Raw genomic sequence first — 20696 nt, 5'->3', positions numbered from 1 at the left:
ATGGCTGCTAAGCCTGCGCGTCCGGAGCCTGTGCTCCGCAATGGGAGAGGCCACAGCAGTGAGAGGCCCGCGTACCGCAAAAAAAAAAAAAAAAAAAAAAAAAAAAAAAAAAAAAAAATTCACACAAGGAGAAATAGATCATATGAATAGGCCTATATTTTTAAGATATCAAATCAATAATTAATAACCTTCCAAAAAAGAAAGGACATGCCTAGATGGTTTCACAGGTGATTTCTACCAGACATTTTCAAAGTAAACAATACTGGTTGTGTATAATCTTTTCCAGAAAACAGAAGCTGAGGGAACACATTCTGACTCACTCTGTGAGGTTAGCAATTCCCTAATACCAAAACTAGACTAAGACAAAAGAAAGGAAAATTACAAACCAATATCTTTCATGAACACAGATGCAAAAATCCTCAAAAAGGTATTAGCAAATAAAATCTAACAGTCTTTGAAAAGAATTATACTTTTTCAAAGTATAATTTCAGTTATGGAAGGTTATATTTCAGTTATGGAAGGTTGATATATTTCAGTTATGGATATATTTCAGTTATGGAAGGTTGTTTTAACATTTGAAAATTTATATATTTCAGTTATGGAAGGTTGTTTTAACATTTGAAAATTAATGCAATCCACCACATCAATGGGCTAGAGAAAAAAAGTAAGATATATTTCAGTTATGGATATATATCTATTTCAGTTATGGAAGATATATTTCAGTTATGATATATTTCAGTTATGGAAGGTTGTTTTAACATTTGAAAATTAATGCAATCCACCACATCAATGGGCTAGAGAAAAAAAAATAATACAATCCTGTCAATTGAGTAAAGGTAATTGGCAAAATCCAACACCTATTCATAATAAAAACTCTCAGCAAACTAGGAGTAGTGGAGAAATTTCTCTGCTTGATAAAGAACATCTACAAAAACCCTAGAGCTAATACCACACTTAATGGTAAGAAACCGGATGCTTTTCCCCTAAGATCAAGAACAAGGCAAAGATGTCCTTACCACTCCTATCTCAAACTGCATGGAAGTACTAGCTAGTGAATTTAGACAAAAAATTAAATCAATGGTATACAGGTTGGGTAAAAAGAAAGAAAACTATTGAGACTATTAAAACTAATAAGACATTATTGCAGTAATGCAGACAAGAGATAATGGTGACCCGGATTAACATGGTGGTGGAGATGGAGAGAAGATGGATTTAAGAGGTAGGAAGTAGAAGTGACAGAGCTTGGAGATGGATTAAATGTTCATGACGAAGGAGAGGGAAACATCAAGGATGACTTTTAGCATTTGCTGTGTATAACAAGATTGGTGGTGGGCCATTTATAGAGATGAAAGAGGACACTGAAAGAGTAAGTTTGGAAGGAAAAATCATGAGTTAGGTTTTGGTTAAATAGAGATTGAGATACCTTAGAGATCTTTAAGAAGTGAAGAAATATATATTTTTTACATGTGTTCCTGCAGCTCAGAAGGAAGTACTGGGCCAGAAATTAGGGTTTGTGAATAATTTGGATATAGGTGGTAATTTAAATCATAGCTATAAAGAATTTCCTAGGAAGAGATTAAAGAGTGAGAAGAGGGTCAAAGACTGAGCTATGATATTCAATGGCCAAGAAGAGGAGGATGAGCACTGAAAGAAACAGAGAAATGCCTAGAGAAGTGGGTGGGTGGGGGGAAGCCAAGAGTAGTGAGTGTTTCAAGAAAGAAGTGTTGGTCAAGAGTGTTGACTACTGTTGAGACACTACAAAGAATACCGAAAAAAGTCCATGTTTAGTAAGCTGGAGGTCATTAGTGATTTTACAGAGAGCTGTTTTAATGGAGTGTTGGGGGCACATACTCCCAGACTGGAGTGAGTTTAAGCCTGAGCAGGAGGTATGAAAATTGTAATAACATATATAGAAATTAAGACGCTTGACTGTGAAGTGAGATTTAGAGATAGGAGTATATGTTGTCAGAAGTGAGGGTGTAGAGGATGTGGGTTTGAGTGAAGAATTCTTATTATTAGTTTGGGTATCAGACACAAGTATATTTTAAAGCTGGTGGAACACATTCCACTGATAGGAAAGACTGAATATACAGAAGAGAAGAAAAGGATAATGGATGGTGTAAAGTTCTTGAGTAGGCAACAGGGGGTAGATGCCAAAGCAGAGGTAAAGAGGTTAGTCCCCTCTATGATAATTAGAGAAATGCAGACCAGGATGGAAGCACAAGGGAGGTGTGTATTTTTTATTTTAGAAAAATGAAGGAGTTTCCATCTGGTGACTTCTGTTTCCTCTGCAAAGTAGGGACTTTGTCTCATTTATCTTGACTGGTGCGTATGCAAAAGACAACAATCAGCACATTTATAAATTCTGTTTTCTAGGCACATAGCTGTTTAGTTTTGTGGGTTATGGATTTTATTTTTGGTGTGCTACTGCATACTGTAGTTTATTATCTCTTTAGGGTCTTGACAGTTTCTAAAAGACCTGAAATCTTTCTATAAAGATAAAAATTATAGAAATTACAACTAAAGGTGATTTTTTCCTTTTGACAGTTTTAAAATGGTTGCATCATATTCCAACTCATACATGTATTATAATCATTTGAACATTAAGTTATTTTAAATACTACTGTAATAAATATTCTTATACACGTCTCATTGTCCCTCATCATTTCTTAAACATGGATTACTGGGTTAAAGAGTCTAAACATTTTTAAATCTCCTAATGCATATTAGGAGATTTGCCCTCCAGAAAGATATTCCGTTCATTTAGTCAAACCCAAACGGCAAAACATAATAGAATGATAAATACGGTAATTTAAAAACAGATTACTGTTCAAAATACACAGATTTTATACTTTAATCTAACACTTTCTAATTTGCAACAATAGGTGGCACTAGAAGATCAGGGAATGGAACCGCTTCCAGAATCCCAGGTTGGAAGGGATTTTGAATGGACATCTCAGCCATAGACAAGCTATAAACAATTCTGGAAAAATAATCCTTCCTGTTCTTAACTTATCTATAAATCAACTTGGCTGAACATTCTAATCTTATACTTTTAGTATTAATTGTCATATTTGAGACTGTGTAACAGTGCAAGACCTATTTGCATTTATCTTCTCTTCTAGACGGTGGAGTATACTTCACCATGCCATTTGCTAACTATTCGTAAAAACACCAATTGTTTTATGCAGAAGCTTTCATTCTTCTGCTTCTATAACTTTTGTTTTTTCCAATAAGAAAACATATAGTCATAAGTCAGAAAAGCAAAGAGTTCTCCCATGACCTGATCATAAAGATAAACATTGTAACAATCTGGATGTGAGTTTATGGGACATACTTAATTTGCTAAGCTGTATGGTGACTTTCTAAGTTTGCAGTGTGAAAATTGTGTTTTAAACAAAATATATACGAATGCCAAACTGATGCGTCCTACTAGAGATGGTTTTGCATGCCCCCACTGTCCACTGTTTACACTGTTAGTGGGAGTTGTTCATGTGACTTCTTACTTAGCACTTCTACATTTCAACAGGTCAGTGACTGAGAAGCAAACAGGCTTGCAGGCACCTGATTTTCTTAGAAGACCAAATGGCCCCTGCTGATCCAGATGAAACATACATACATTAAGTACTGCTTGCCTTGACTTAGCTTGAAATGAAAATCTGGGAGTTGGCTTTCCCTCTGTAACCCCCTTCAGCAATGACAGTAGAAAATGTTTTCATTACCCCCAATTTATGGTTGGGAGATAGGAAGGGGAGAGAAGCGGTGGGAAACATATATCTTAGTGCCTTTACAAAGATATGCCACAAAATGCTAACCTTACTATTTGTCGCTCACAATAAAAATGCATCAGATGCAGAGGATATGAGAATTGAGTCTACTCATTAAAACTAGCTTACACTAGTTTAAACAAGTACCCACTAATTCAGAGAACTTTCAGAGCCACCTTAAACACAGACACACAGACACACAGACACACACACAGACACACACACAGACACACACACACACACACACACACACACCCTGCCTTCATCTGGACCTTCTTGTTTTTATATAAATAAAAGTTACACTAACAACACTCTGGGAGCAGCTTGGTATCAGAGATATGAGTTGAAATTCTGGGTACCCAATTCTAGAAATGTCAGGACCATTACCTTATCTTTATCTCTGCAGATAAAGAAGTTTGGAAATGGAAACATTGCCTGAATATATATAAATATGTATATAGATGTTTCTATATATAAATAAATATATTTATATGTACATATGTGTATATATTATATACACACATATTGAGAGATACATACTCCTTTTGATTATAGCATGTTGATTCTGCTTCTTAAAAAATTCTCCATTTTTTCTACTTTTTATCTGTAAAGGAGAAGCCACCTGAACACTGAACACATTAAATAGTCTATGTTCTACTGCTATTTAACTCCAGTTAAATTGTCTTAGCGCTTAGAGGCATTATCTGGGGACATTGTAAGTAAACACATGGCTTCATGAAGCCTTCCGTATAATTTCACAAAGCAGTCTTTGCTGGACTGGGCCAGGAGGTAGCTAGAGATGACACAGACATATACTCATTAGTTGATGACATTGGAGAGATGACCCAACTTCTCTGAACCTCAGTTTCTTCATCTATAAAGTAGGGATAGTGCTTTATATAATTATTCTGAGAGATAGGGAGAATATATTTTAAATGCCCGGCAGAGGTTGGTATATATTGCACAATACATTGAACAATAAATTAAGGGAATTCATGAAAGGCCTCTGCCTCGGGTTAGTCTTTTGTGTTCCAAAGCAACGTGCTTCAGTTCAATTTCAATTCAGTTCAATTCAATTCAATGACATAGACTTTTAGCCGTAAGAAGCAAGACACCAAATACTAATATCTTTCACTCACCATTCTAACCTGGAAGTTGCCATGGTAACAAACAGCTCTGTCTGTTTTTGGTGATGAGGCTCCTTCACTCCAGGTTTCACCCTTCTTCTTTCTTTTACAACCTAGCTGGAGAAGCGGGCAGGCCATTACAGTCAAATCTACATATTCTGATAAAGTAAGTTCTAGGTTTCATCAATAGAATTGTTTTAAATATCTCCATTGCCAGGCTCTGGATCTTGATGTCCTTCCATCTTGGCCACAGTTCTTCACAAGTGGCCAGAATCAAACAGTTGGTCCAAAATCCTCTATTTGGGGAGCCCTGGGCCATGCTCAGAGCCACTCCCCATTACAAATGTCACCTGTTCACACTCTCTGATTTTTACCTTTCAGGGATCCAGCTTGGGGGAAGTGAGAAAGGAAATTAAAGGCAGAAGGACATGAAATGCAACAAGGAGAAATGAAAGCAGAAAAAAAGAAGCAACATTAGGAGGAAAGGGACAAGGAAAAGAAAGAAAGAGTGTAAATGAAGAGGACAGAACACTGTCGAACAAATGGAATTTCAGGCAGATGTGTGATTAAAATGTTAGGTTCTGCTTATTAAATGTTTTTGCCTTTTTAAAATTGTAAACATATATCAAGCAGTACACATTTCTGTAAAGTGAAAAAGAAAAAATGCAAGCCTTTCTACCCACTACTCTTTTCTTCTTTCCAGGGGTTGCTACCATTGACATTTCAGTATATTTCTTACTGAAATATTTTCTTTTTTTAAAAAATTAATTAATTAATTTGTTTGTTTTTACTTTTGGCTGTTTTGGATCTTCGTTGCTGGGTGGGCTCTCTCCAGTTGTGGTGAGCAGGGGCTGCTCTTCGCTGCATTGCGCGGGCTTCTCATTGTCGTGGCTTCTCTTGTTGCGGAGCACGGGCTCTAGGCACACGGGCTTCAGTAGTTGCGGCAGGTGGGCTCAGTAGTTGTGGCTCACAGACTCTAGAGCGCAGGCTCAGTTGTTGTGGCTCACGTGCTTAGTTGCTCCGTGGCATGTGGGGTCCTCCCAGACCAGGGATCGAACCCATGTACTCTGCATTGGCAGGTGGATTCTTAACCACAGCGCCACCAGGGAAGCCCTGAATATTTTCTTTATATAAAATGTTTTATCTACATAAGGAATCATACCATAAAACTGACCTGTGACATATTGTTTTGCAGCTAATAATATGTGCAGCATTTTCCCTCATGTTATTATCGCTTACTTTTTAATAGTTACATAGTGCCCTAACTCAATGTAACTAGTATTTAACTGATACTCTGTGGATTGGTGTTTAGGCTGGTTTCTTCTTCCCTTCCTTTAAACATATAACTTGAAAAAGAAAAAAATTCAAAAATAATGACTGGGAAAATTGTGGACAGTTCACTGACATCACAGTACACTGTGTGTAATTACTTATTGGTGCTTACACTAAGTAGTGCTGCATAAAAATCATAAGAGTACAAGTGAGGTGCCATGCTGAGTTCTTAGACGAGAAAACAAACCCTTCATGACTAGCTTCTCTTTCAGTTATTTTAGCAAAGGCAGCAGCTTGGTTAAAAAATTTTGACCTTTCAATATGTCTGCTAAGCAGATATAGATTTTGTAGTAATTAATAAAATGATAAGTCATGGAATTTAAGGAAATTAAAGAGCTCTTTTGGTCATCCCTCTCACATTACAGATTAGACAATCAGGACTGGGCAAAAAAACAGTGTTTGGTTTTGTATGGATATATACACTAGTATTTTTTAATAACATTTAACATTTCTACATTTATAACCTAATAACTAAAAAAGTTATTTTATTTATTTAAAATTATTTCAAGAGCTTCCCCAAGATGGCAGAGTAGGAAGACCCTAAATCACCTCCTCTCACAGGTACACCAAAATTACAACTACTTACAGAGCAACTAACAATGAGAACAACATGAATACTGGCAGAAACTATTTTCCACAACTAAACAACTAAAGATATAAAGAAGGAGTCACAACAAGAGGAGTAGGAGGGGCTGAGATGGGATATAGTCAGGACTCACATCCCCAGGTAAGTGACCCACAACAGGAGGAATATAACAATCACAAAGGTCCTCCCCAAGGAGTGGGGGTCCAAGCCCTACAGGGGGTTCCCCATCTCAGGGGTCCTGAACTGGGAAGATGAGCTCCCAGAATGTCTGGTTTTGAAAAACAGTGGGGCTTATGTTCGGGAGAGCTGAGGGCTGTAGGAAACAAAAACTCCATTCTTAAAGGGCACGCACAAAATCTCACATGCTCTGAGTCCTAGCACAGCAGCAGTAGTTTGAAAGTAACCTGCGTCAGACCCACATGTTGATCCTGGAGAAACTTCCAGAGAGGCAGGAAGTAAGTAGGACTCCTGTGGGGGACAGAATCACTGGTGGCAGCCATTTTTGAGAGCTCGTTCTACTGTGATGACACCTGTAATGGCAAGCACCATTTTGGAATCCTCCCTCTATCCTATAGGGGCTGGGGATTTGCCCCACTCACCAGCTGCCCAAAGTAGCTGCACACTACCCGGCTGCACAGCAAAATGCACCGAAAGCCTACCCTGCCCTCCAGTGGGCCCACAGCCACTGCACAAGGCAGGACCTCACAGACCACCGGGCCAGGGACCAGCCCTGCCCCCAGCGTGCCCACAATAGTTGTCTCTATCACACTGAAGAGCCCATGCAGCCCACATAGGGGGCACAGCACTCCTAGAGCATATAGCTCTGGTGACCAGAGGGGAGTGTGCTGCTGGGCCCCATAGGATGTCTCTTACAAAAGATCACTTCTCCAAGATCAGGAAATGTAACTGAACTACCTAATACATATAAATGAACACTGAGAATTAGGCAGAATGAGAAGACAAATGAGTATGTTCCAAATGAAGAAGCAACATAAAACCCCAGAAGAATAACTGAGAGGAGTGGAGATAAGCAAACTATCCGACAAAGAGTTCAAGGTAATGATCATAAAGATGCTCAATGAACTTGGGAGGAGACTGGATGAACACACTGAGAATTTTAACAGAATTAGAAAATATGAAGAAAATCTAAACTGAACTGAAGCATACAGAAAAAAAACAAAAAAACACCTATAAGCGATCAACTGTAGATTAGGTGATACAGAGAAGTGGATCAGTGAACTGGAAGACTTATAGATAATGGAAATCACCCAGGTTGAACAAAAAAAAAAAAAAAAGAAAAAAGAAAAAAGAATTTTAAAAAATGAGGACAGTTTAAGAGATCTCTAGAATAACATCAAGCATTACAGGAGTTCCAGAAGGAGAAGAGACAGAAAAGGGGGCAGAAAACTTATTTGAAGTGGTAGTAGCTGAAAACTTCCCTAACCTGGGAAAAGAAACAGGCATCCAAGTCCAGGAAGCAAGGAAAAATGGCTCCCAAAGTTATCAAGTGCCCTGAGAGTCAGTCTCAAAGAACTGGAAGACTATTGGAAGCAGTAATTTATTTGCCTCCTATCCCTGGTGTCTTCATTAAATATACAAAGCATAGGTAATGCAATTCATTACAATTCAAAAACCATTTATTGTCTGTGTTCTAAAGTGCATATAATGGGATGGATGCCATATGGGACACTCAGAAGAGATGGCTGTCATGGGGGCATGGTCTCTGAAGTCCCCACCACTTCAGACAACTGGTTTTTGTAGAACTTAAGCAACTGACTGCTCTGAAGCTTCAGAAAGCCTCTGCCAACAACCTAAAGTGGAATTCTGCTGCAGGAACCATCTGCCAGTTTATGCCCCATTGTGTGGTGAGCAATAGAGCTGTCATCTTCACTAGGAGCATATTCAAACGAGAAAGTTCTCAGACACAAACAAAAACCAAACAAATATAGTCAGCCCTCCACATCTGTGGGTTCTGCATCCATGGATTCAACCATAGATTGAAGACACCCGAAAAAATATTCCAGAAAGTTCCCCAAAGCAAAACTTGAATTTGCCGTGCAGGCAACTATTTACATAGCACTAACGTTGTGTTTACAACTATTTACATAGCATTTACATTGTGTTAGGTATTATAAGTTATCTAAAGATGATTTAAAGTGTAGGGGACGATTGTGTAGGTTATGTACAAACACATTTTATATAAGGGACTTGAGCAAATCTTTTCATTTCCTGAGTATTTGTTCCTTCATCTGTAAAGCAGGTATGCTTGTTCTAGCCCACAAGGCTCTTGTGAAGATCAGTGGGGGTAGTGGATGTAAAAGTATTTGTAAACTTCAAGGTTAACACAGTAATTCCAGTAAAAAGTGTACCTGGCAGATGAGAAGGAAGGAGAGTACCAGTGTTAAATCCAAGTGCTGTGTCTGATTTCTGCCTACTCATGAGAAAGGAATCTCTGCTTTCTTACTGCCTTATGAAACTAAAACATACACATTCATATGTATATGAACATGAACTTTAGAGGAATATGTAAGAATGACAGAGACGTTCACAGGGATGCATAGAGGTAGAAGCATACAGAAGCAGAAAATTAAAACTTTCTAAAAATAAGTTAAATCTTTAATAACATAGTAAAATAGCTACCTATATGCCATGTACTATTCTATCATTCAATTTTATTAAACAGAACCTTATAAGGTGCATGATCTTATAAAACTGAGGGATCACATAAATCGTCTTAGAGTGTATTTTGCAGTTTATTTTAATTGAAATTGTCTTATTAATATGGAAGTGCACAAATGTCAAAGAAATAAGGAAAACTTTTATTCGTAAGTATTTTAATTTTTGCTTAAAATTCTATCAGTAGGATATATTCTTTCAAAATAATAAGCAGGAGGAATATGAATCTATTCCAAGTTAGAAGCAGTAATATGAAGTTAAAAATTTTAATTAACAACAGCCAAGATTATGTTTAGTAATAAGGAAAGAACTTTAGGCTGGTTTTTAAAGATTAATTTGTTAATTAGGTGAACATCTGGGTTGGTTCATCACTTCCCTTGGAAATCTTGATTAATTTATGAGATTTTCATCCCCACTTACTAAAAAAGCAGTGAGTCATCCAGTGTTACACACTAGTGACAGCAAAAGTTAATTGGATTCTAGATCCTTTCAGACTTCTCCCTTCCGCAATTCCTTGCTGCTTTGAGTGGAACCACGCACTGAGTCTGTGTGTTTTTGTGTGTGTGAGAGAGACACAGAAGTGAGAGAAATAGCAAGTGATTGAAAAGTGAGTTTGAAAAAAATAAGTGTATGTGTTTGTATTTCCCTTGGTTGTGGTAAGAAAGTCTGGAGGGATACACAGAACTAGCCTAACCCCAAACCAAAACCAAAAACTAATAAAAACCAGTTATTAGTGCATACTTTTAATAGGATTTTGATTTGTGAATCATGTGAATGTATTATTACCTATTAAAAGGCTGTTTAAGATTATCTATGTTTTAAAGTGTCCCAGAGTTGGGTCTAGAAAAGAGAACACAGAGATGCAGCAGTAGCTCATTGTAGTTAGGGTCTGCTCTACAAGTAAGAAGACACGTGGTCTCCAGGAGGGGATTCAAACTTGAGAAAGGAGGGGAGAGACAGATGTATCTGGGGTGACTGGGTGACTGGGAAAGCTGACCTGCTCTCTCCTAGCCCTGCAGTAAGATTTACCCTTTCTTTGGCTCTGACAACTAACAAATCGCATTCAGTTCAGAGGCCCCTCCTTAGAAATCCTCCTGTATATGCCGCATGATCTCAGTGGTATAAAACAATACTCTCAGATGAAGGGAAATTCATCATACTAGTTATTAACCTCATTTCTTCTTTCGCCTTGCCTTTGTAAACTCTAATTTTTCCTTCATCCTGTTTTCTTTATCACCTTTATTTTTGGGGGTGTATTTTATCTTGTTATATTATGCATTTATATGAGCTACCATAAATCCTTTCTGGAACTGGAAGGAGTAGGAATAAACGTATGCATAACTAACCTGGGAAACTGCTAACAGGTTACTTCTGGAAGGTGAGATTACAAGTGATTTTAAATTTTTATCCAGATTTATTGATATATAACTGACATACAACATAGTATAACTTTAAGGTGTGGTGATTTGGTACATGTATATATTGTGAAATAATTATCACAATAAGGTTAGTTGACACATCCATCACCTCACATAATTACATTTGTTTATTTTGGTCATGAGAATATTTCAGATCTACTCTCTACAGGTGATTTTAATTGTACATATATATATTTAACAATGGGCAGGGATTCCTTTTCTAATTAGATAATTTTTTTTTCTTTTTACCAAATGTAGAAGAATATTTGTGGTGGAACTGATGGACTTTTCCAGTAGAAAAATATATAATGGTGGTAGAGAAAGAAAACCGGGAAAGAAGATAGGGTAGGTTGTAAGATTTAGTCTTAATTTTCCTTTCACCATGTTCTTCTATGAAAATATGGGAGGTATAGTATAAATATAGTGGTTCATTTGAAATACGTTTTTAAAAAATGCTATTCTTTTTTATTATTTTAAAAAATTTTATTTCTTCAATTTAAGTATAGTTGATTCACAATATTGTGTTAGTTTCAGGTGTACAGCAAAGTGATTCAGTTATACATATATTATATATTCTTTTCCAGATTCTTTTCCCTTATAGGTTATTGCAAAATATTGAGTAGAGTTCCCTGTGCTATACAGTACGTCCTTGTTGGTTATCTATTTTATATATAGCACTGTGTATATGTTAATCCAAAGCTCCTAATTTAGCCCTTCCCTCCCTTTCTCCTTTGGTAACCATAAGTTTCTTTTCTATGTCTGTGGGTCTATTTCTGTTTTGTAAATAAGTTTACTTGTATCATTTTTTTAGATTCCACATATAATCAATATCATATGATATTTGTCTTTTTCTGTCTTTGTCTTCACTTCGTATGATAATCTCTAGGTCCATCCATGTTGCTGCAAATGGTGTTATTTCATTCTTTTTTTACTGCTGAGTAATATTCCATTGTATATATATGTATACCACATCTTCATTATCCATTCATCTGTTGACGGACATTTAGGTTGCTTCCTTGTCATGGCTATTGTAGACAGTGCTGCAGTGAACACTGGGGTGCATGTATCTCTTAGAATTAGAGTTTTCTCCAGATACAGGACCAAGAGTAGGATTCCTGGATCATATGGTAAGTATTTTTAGTTTTTTAAGGAACCTCCATACTTCTTCATAGTGGCTGCACCAATTTACATTCCCACCAACACTGTAGGAGGGTTCCCTTTTCTCCACAGCCTCTCCAGCATTTATTTTTTGTAGACTTTTTGATGATGGCCATTCTGACCACTGTGAGGTAATACTTCACTGTAGTTTTGGTTTGCAAGAAATGCTACTCTTTTGATTTCTTTCTCCTTTATAAAATAATAGGCCATTAGACGTCTAATGGCCTATTATTAAAGTCAGAAAATATAATCATATTTCTTCTTTTTTAATAGTTGCAAGGTGAATCATTTTATGGACCTAATGTCACTAATGTCATTTTTAAATCCCCCATTGTTGTATATTTAGGTTGTTTCTACCTTTATTTAGCCAGAATAAAATTCTAAAGAGTGGCATTGGCAGGTCAGAGTGTCTGTAGCCAATGTCAGTAAACATAAATTGACATAATCTTTCATCTTCAAGATCTACAAGACTGACTGCTCCATTCCCACTCCCTGGGACTCACTGTACCCTGAAGAGTTACCCATGCCACTCTGTATACCTGCTTCTCTCTAGGTCTCAGATCACCTTTCTCTCACAGAGTTTCTGCAACCTAACCCTTGGTAGTTTTATCTGGTACCTTTTATCTAGCAGTCTTGACTAATGATAATTGTTATCTGAATCAGTTATTTCATTTGGGGGTTATAAAATGGTGTTTTTTAATTCTACTGTTTAGTTTCTAACTGATTTTTTTAAACTACAGCAATATACAAGTAGAATCCACAATTCAATAAAGTAAAAAATTCAAGCCTGAAAGTAAATAGTCATGTGAGTGCAAGAGTCTTATTTTAGTAGCTCTCTATGATGCACATTGGGAAATAAGGATAAAAAATCTAATTCTATAATGTTATTTTATGTAAAATTTTTACTCTAAAATACAAAGAATCAAGGCCATATAAAAGCAAAAGCAGAATAATTTATTTGAATCCATCTTTCTTTGAACAAAAATAAAAATAAGACTCTAAGTCATTTCCTTCAGCATTTTACAAGTCTTTTCAAAAACACCATTGGTGATTGACAACCTAGAAGGCACAGTCTTGCTTTTGTGACAATCATCTTTATTATTCTGTGGTACAAATAGCAAGAAGGAAGTTTGGGAATGACATAAAAAAATACAGCAATCTTAACAGTAATGAGAATTTAATAAAACAAAGCCTGCTGAAATTTTACAAATATAAGGTTTCCACATTTGTAGGTTAGATAGGATAGTGTCAATGCTGATGAAATGGAACATATAGATTAGAATTAATTGAGCGTTGTAGGAAACTTGATACCGAAAAAGTAATTGGAAAGTCCCGTCCTTTTCTTCCTTCCGTCAGGGCAATAAAGACTGTCCGCTGAGAACTCTTTCCCCACCATGCTCCTCTGCAGCACAATGCATTGTGTGTATGCTGGAAAACCTGCAGTCTGATTTTTATAAATGACTCTATTCTGCATTAAAAGGAGTGATGAGTAAGAGGTATCGGGTTTGATTCCTTCACTGATGCTGGATGAATATACATTTTCACTGTTTTTCCTCAATATGTGCTTTCATTATTTCGCTTCAATGCATTGCTTTGCCCATGAATGCTCACCTGGCAAAGAGACGTGTAAAATGTTCTATAGATTTCCAGGTCTACATGTCAAAGAACCTTAAATTCTTTTATTCTTTTCCACAGCTGCAAATAATATGAGTGTTTTGAACTAGTTTAAGAAAATTACATTTACAAACCAATAAGTATAAAGAGTAAGCAATCACTAAATTCTGTAGATAATTTCCTTTTGAAACTAAAAGGTTTACTTACTTGGATGTCCTGTGAGCAAGTCGAGTTCAAAACAAACTGTGCCAAGAGCATTTAATGAGGTCAACAGACAGCATTTAAATAAATGTAGCCATAAGTTCAATAAACAAACAACTGGGCTGAGTAGCAGAATATGAACACAGGCCAACTTACCAATTTGTTAAACACCAGTTCAGTTAGGTAATAGATGCATGTAGTAATGAAAACAACACTGCTAGAATAGTCTAAGAGCCAAAGGAAAAAAATTTTGGCTGTGTTTCTATCTCAGAACCAACTGTCAAATAGAGGTAAAAGAAAGCAGGAAATTACAGTTCTTCACCCAGACCTGGCACATTTACTTTGGGAATGGGGGAGATTCACTAACCACCTATAATACTGCATTATTCATGAAATTGATCTTTGAATTTAATTGGACCTAGAGAATAAAACCATAGGAAAGATAAAGGGTCTCTGAATGTTTAGGGAATGTTTATTCTATTGAGGAATATTTATTCTACTGAGGATCACTGATCTTTAGTTAAAATAAGCAAAGAGGAGCCCACTAAGCTATGAAATCTTCAAAAGACTGAGTCTTATTTAATCTCTGTCCCTAGGACATAGTTAATGACCTGGAGATGTTTGTGGATTGATTGTAAGTAAAACAAGTGCAAAACAGTTTCTAATGAAATAAAGAGAAAATATTCTATTTGTTTGTTTTTAAAATTTAGAATAGGTAACACATCTGTATTCAAGGAAAACAACACTTGTAAAAATGTTGGCTCCTCTTTAGGATGAGCTGGAAGGGAGAAAGAGGAGGAAAAATTTTAAAGAGATATTAGAGAGAAGGGAGACAGTCTTACAGAGAAAGAAAGGCAGATTCAGAGAGGGAAGACATCTCAGGATGGAGGTGAAGTCCAGACAAAGACACACAAAGGGCAACTTCCTCAGAAGATGGGGCAGAAGGAGGTGAGAAGAGAGAGGCTATGGAGATGGGGAGGAGAAGGCACTGGGGCTGGGAGTATGAGGGAGTTCTTGCATGGACTGCCCCTGGAAAGAGCATGTTCTCAACAGCAGTTAAATAGTCCTTTATGTGCTGGAAAAAGAGCTTTTCTGCTTTATTTTTAACTTTCAAAGTTTATTTCTGAAATCAAATTTTATACTCCCAAGAAATTGTAGATACATTGCTCATGTCTGAAAGCAGTCTAATTTCAGAGGATGATTTTTTTTTTTTTAATTTAAGGAATCATTTTTTTCACCTGCAAAACCCACCAAATCACTTTATTTGGTGCTCTGAAATTATAGCTGCCATATTCCACAGTTTAAAATCATCATTTATTTCATTGTTAGGAGTCTTAAAAGATAAACCGCAAGTTTTCATTTGGTTTGTTTGCAGGCTAACTGGAAAAATAGATACATAGAATAAAGGACATATAGAAAAACAAATGAATTTAAATAGGGTAATATTTTTGATTGGATACAATCTTAAAATTAGGAAGCAGACATACTCCCAAAATTCTTTATATTCCTTATTTTTAACAAAGAAAAATATCCCTTCATTTTCTATTCTCCAAAGTAAAGAGGATTAGATATCATTTTAGAGAGGTTTTTTTTTTTTTTAACTGTCATGGAATAACATTCCACTATTGTGTTCTATTAGATTAATAACATAATGCTATAAAGCAATTTTCTTTTCTTTTCAAACCAGAAGCTCCCAGTTCCATCAGAGTCTGCTCCTAATTAACCTGATTCCCTTTTCTCCAGGCTCCCTGAGACAAGAAGGAATGCACTGATGGGGTCCTCTGAGGTGCTCTCGCCACTTATTTAGCCCTTAAATGACTGCATAGTACCCCCAGGACTGGGTCTTCTCCCCGGAAGACCGTTTCCCATGCATTCATCCTAGCTGTTATTTTTGATATTTACCCAGAGGTGTGCATGAATTACTTCACTAGAAGTGTTTCTTTTGCCAAAGCGGAAGTTCCTGTGTGTGGTTATTGATATTCTTTTCAAAGTCAATAAATGACAAATAAAGAAATGATGGAAGATGATTTGTGGCAGTTACGCCTGCAGGCAGCTACAGCCCACAAAAAAGGGAAGTTCATTTCACTATTTCAAAAGGCTGTAGTCTTAGTTTTCCACAAATGGGAAGGGAAGGCGACTGCTTGGTGTCAGCTCCGAGGTTAACTGGATAAGCAGTTTCCTGGCTTTGGCCTCAGCTTAAGTTTCACTTCTCTGGGTGTGAGGCCAGTGGTTTTATTCACTTGGGAGTAGACTACTTTGAATCTGTGAGAGGTGGGCGTTTGATGGTGACACTGTTGGGCACATTTTGCAGGTTTGTTTTTTTCCTGGTCCTATTTGTAGTGATAGATCACTGGCTTTAAAACCACCACAGTCACTGGAAAATCATCAAGATAACCAAGATGGCTTGAGAACTGGTCTAAAGACCCCTTTCTTACCAAGATGTGGATTCCCTGGGGGAAATGCTAGATTCTAGAGCTCTGCATCTGGTTCACTGGCCCCAGAAGATACTTGTGTGTTAGCCTGTTTTATTTATTAAAACTATTTTCAGGTGGGAAAGTGTGTTCAAATGTACAGACACTATAATTTCCTGTTTTAATATTTTTTTCTTCGGAGCCTTTCAATAAACTCTGGGGACAGCTGGGGATGCATGCTGAGTCCTTTCAACGTAGCATCATCAAATGCAAGTTCATACTTACTCTGGATGGTCTTGCTGTTGGGCAGGGATGTGCTGAATAACTTCGTAAATTGTACTGTGCAAATCTTGCCCTGGTACACCATCAGAGGCTGGAACAGATCTCGCTGGCATCTAGAAAATGTGGCACGTTAAAAAGATTGGCAGACTAGTAATAGTATTCCCAGTACGTTGCACAGTTGAAAACAACTGGAAGAGGTTAACATTAGAAAATTAGAACTATTTAACTTCCCTTCAATATCCATTTCCTCCTTGTTACAGTTCCCTGCACTGGCCCTATGGTAGTTTGTGCAGTGGCATAGCTATGAGGTCAGAGAGGAATAACTGGACAAACCATCACTTTTTTTCTCCATTTAAGAAAAAAGCTGGCAGTACTGTAAAGGAAATACAGTAGAAAAAAATAGCAAAAGAGAAGATATCAGGATAGCTTAGAATCAAAGAGCATATATTACTATCCTTTATATTACATCTCAGTATTACCTTTCTGACACTAATCACCAATCACGTGTGCAAGGGTGGTTTAGAAAAAAAGGATAACTTACAGGCAGAAGCCTTCATCACATTGCAAGTTATTAAAGATAGTACCAAGAAATACAGAACACACAAAAGAAGAGGTTTTGGTTTGAATGCAGTAATGGGCTCTAAAAAGTAAGGCTTGGATGTATGTGGAAAGTACAGTAGTGTATGTCTGTCTGGTTAAAATCAACATGTATTTTATTGAAATTGGCATTCATGTTTAACTCCTATTCCTTATATTTGATACTGTTATGCTTGTAAACACTGTTTTCCAATCACTTAGCTAAAGTCTGGTTCCCCTCCTCCTCCCAAACTCGTTCTATTTTCATCGTACTTCTGGCCACTTTCAGTCCTTTATATTTATACAGATCCACCTAGAGGACTCTTTGCCCTTGATAAATCATCTGAAGAGTTCTTTATCTCATTTGACCTGCTAGGTTACTTTGGAATAGCTTAGCTTTAGATTTTTCTGGAAACTGCCTGTTTCTATTCTACTTCTTAAAGCTCTCATGGCAGTCCTAGGCTATTCATCCTAGGACGGAATAGGTGATTCATCCTATCATTTTTGTGTCAAGGGGATTTTGGTTTAGAGTTTTTACTCTTGATTTTCTTTGGTATAGAGGTGTTCAGGGGCTATGATAAAAGCAACCTATAGATAATGACTAACTTACTCAACTAACCTAATATTAGACCTGTTAGCAAGTAATAAATTTCTTCATTTCATGCCATTGCTTTCTGTCCAATTCCCCAAAAGAAGTGCTAAATGGGCAATGAAATGTACAGTAAGTAGAGAGAAGAGGAGTATGCATCTGTACATGTATCAAAACAAACTCAAAGATGATTCTGATTTTTAAAAACTCAAAAAGTTAGTAATCAATTTATTTCCCTTCTTAACTTCAATTTTGAGATCTTGGTAATGTTATTATTATTCCTTTTCTTCTCAAAACCGTTGCATTTAGCTGTTAATCTTCACACGTAACTGCCATTCTGGCTGCTTCTCACACAGATCCTCCTACTCATGTCCGGGTCCTTCTGCTCCATGGGTTGTTGGTGTTGGTTTCTCACTTCTTCCCAAAGCACCTGGAACTGCCAATGAAGGACCTCAGCTGATTCCTCAGGAGTTTTCAGCATTGAAGATGGGCATAGTTCCAAGTTGAGTTATTCTACTTAAGACAGATATAAGCGGGGCTTCTGATACGTAATCAAGCACTCATTTCTCTGCCTCAAGTTCTTTAGAACTGTAGTATTTTGAGCAGATAGAGGTCCTCTCAATAAAATCTTGAAACTGAGTACTGATTAATTGCAAGGCTAAATTTAAAGTTTCCTACATAGATCTCACTCCTTTCCAATGCATTCCTAGGAATAAAAACTGACTTCAAAATTCACTTTTAAGTCTTATTAGTTCTTCAGTTTCCTGCTTTCCCATTTAAAAGCCACACCTGAGAGGGGTGCTTTCTGCCATGGTGAGGAGCTGTTTGAAATAACTCATCCACCAAATATTTATTTTTGTCTTTTTGGTTGTAGAAGTGAAGGGTGAGCCAATCCTGCGTGAGACTGAATAGGACATTGCAAAGCTTTTGCAATGCAGTTTTTCTCTTCATCTGTGATGATGTGGGCACTGGTGCTACGACTCACCCATAGGAGGATGAAATCCAATCAATCCCCCTCCATTACTCACGTGGCATTTGAGAACTAAAGCCTGTGGCCAGGTAACTTACTGCTTGAAACTTAGAATCTTATATAGAATTCTCTGAACAAGTGAGGTAACCAATCCCTAACAACAAATATTGATAGTTCTCTTTTAAAAAGGAAAATGAAAATGCCCAGAGGCAAGTAGTCCGTTTCTGGCCCCTTCCTTAAGTGAACTATCATAGGGGAATACGGAAACAGAGGAAAGATCGGTTGTACATAAATCTGTAAAAATATTAATGAGCTGATTAGCTCAGAGAAACATTCTGCTTTCCTGTTAAACAAAACTGATTGCTGAAAAGACCTTGTCTGTGTGGACTGAAAAAATGGCTTCAACTGTATAAAAGTTCCTGCTCTCACATCTCATGCACCTTTAGGAAAAAATAAAGATATGTACCTGCATACTTTGGGTTTATATGGTACCTTTCTTCTGAAGAGCATAAGGTACCTTCAAGGGTATAATCAATTGTCTTTGTAATGTTCTCATGAGATATGAGGAGGAAATAAAGGGGAAACTGAGCAACAGAGAGAGTCAGTGAAGTGAGAGGCTGCAGTCATCAAAGTGATGCAGAATTATTTAAACCAGGGACTCTTGGTCCCCTATTTATTCACTTCTCTTGACCTTCAACCTAGTTAATTCCCTCTTCCCTGAGCTTACCAGGTAAGGAAAGTTTATGAATTCGTGTAACTTCCTTATTTGTGTTAGCTTTATTGATAGAGGCTGAGAAAGATGCTTTAGCTCCCCAGATCCGGCAACGTCATTCATTACAGAGTGAGTAAACACTGCTGAGGGTAATGCAGCCATCTGACCACACTGCCCACATGCTAAATGAATGCTGCTTACACCTCTGGTGAAGCAGAATGCTACTTCTGGGCTAATTGGCCACTAGGAAAACCAACCCTGGGAACACCAGAAGCATCTGGAAAAGCAACAAATTCATATATTCCAAAGTCATCCAGAGCATCTTCGTGGCCTGAAATGGAAAACAAATACTACTTACAAACCAAATGCCTCAAATTGCTATTGCTATTTTTTAGAAAAACCTTTATAAAACTTATCTTCATGGTTTGCTTCAAGTGGTATGTGTATAAAACCAATTTAACATTTCTTAATCACCTATAGTCATGCTGCCACTAAATAGTATTGGAAATCACTCCTGTTGAAGCTCAGAATTGAAACTGAATTGGGACAATTATTCTTAAAGTCTGATGTGGAAACTGTGTATTATATATTAATACACTGTTTATATATAATATAATATTATATATATATATTATATAAACACATGTGGGCAGCCTTGTCCTTTGTAACTCTCAGTTACCAGACACTTATAAACACCAAGGCTTCAATCTGTCAATCACAGCAGCTCTTAATCCACCCATAATATCTACTGTACTCTGCTAGATCTAAGAGTCCCCCAGGACTAATAAGAATAAATAAACAACTATTGCTGCCCATACATACAAAACAGAAAACAAGTCCGATGTCACCTAAACTATCAGCAGTAAAATGACAGGAATGGGGTGGTTGGGAGGAACCAGGTGGTCTCTGGGGCCTTTCTGAACTCTGACGGTTTATCATTTGTGAGAAAGGACTAGACAAGAGGAAGAAGACCCATGTTTACTGAGCATTCAGGCATTGTATTAGGCACTCCACCTACATTACTGGATTTAATTCTCAGAGCAACCCTGAGGGGAAGTTATAATCTCTATTGTATAGGTGAGTTGAGGTCAGGAAAAATAATTAATTTTCCCAAGGTGACGTTGGGGGAAAGTGGCACAGATGGGATGGAAACCTAGCTCCTCTGACTCCAAGGCCTGAGCAAAAGCCCCACTGTTAACTTATGACAACTCAGTAGGGAGTCAGAAGTGAGGGGCACCGCTGGGGACAGAGAAGCAGCAAACCTGTGGGACCTCCCT

The 20696-nt window shown here is 37.2% G+C and overlaps 1 protein-coding gene across 7 annotated transcripts in view; it reads right to left on the bottom strand.

Moving 5' to 3' along the window:
- HEPACAM2 (HEPACAM family member 2) overlaps positions 1-20696 on the bottom strand; it is a 97545-nt gene that overhangs the window by 36156 nt on the left and 40693 nt on the right. For 4 of the 7 annotated variants that reach the window (XM_069541014.1, XM_069541015.1, XM_060020524.1 and 1 more), the window contains 3 exons: positions 19677-19750; positions 16576-16685; positions 13015-13675 (listed from right to left, as the gene is read on the bottom strand). In XM_069541014.1, coding sequence (XP_069397115.1) covers positions 13672-13675; positions 16576-16685; positions 19677-19750 — 188 coding nt within the window. In that variant the 3' untranslated portion in view covers positions 13015-13671. Of the gene's footprint in view, positions 1-4906; positions 5012-13014; positions 13676-16571; positions 16686-19676; positions 19751-20696 lie in introns of those variants that run through there. The other 3 variants (XR_011246600.1, XR_009520617.1, XM_060020525.1) reach the window with 2 other exon arrangements.

Source organism: Delphinus delphis, chromosome 9 (genome assembly GCF_949987515.2).
Source record: "Delphinus delphis chromosome 9, mDelDel1.2, whole genome shotgun sequence".
Classification (NCBI taxonomy): Eukaryota; Metazoa; Chordata; class Mammalia; order Artiodactyla; family Delphinidae; genus Delphinus; species Delphinus delphis.
Note: the sequence above shows the minus strand (reverse complement) of the source record. Positions and strands in the feature narration are given on the sequence as shown.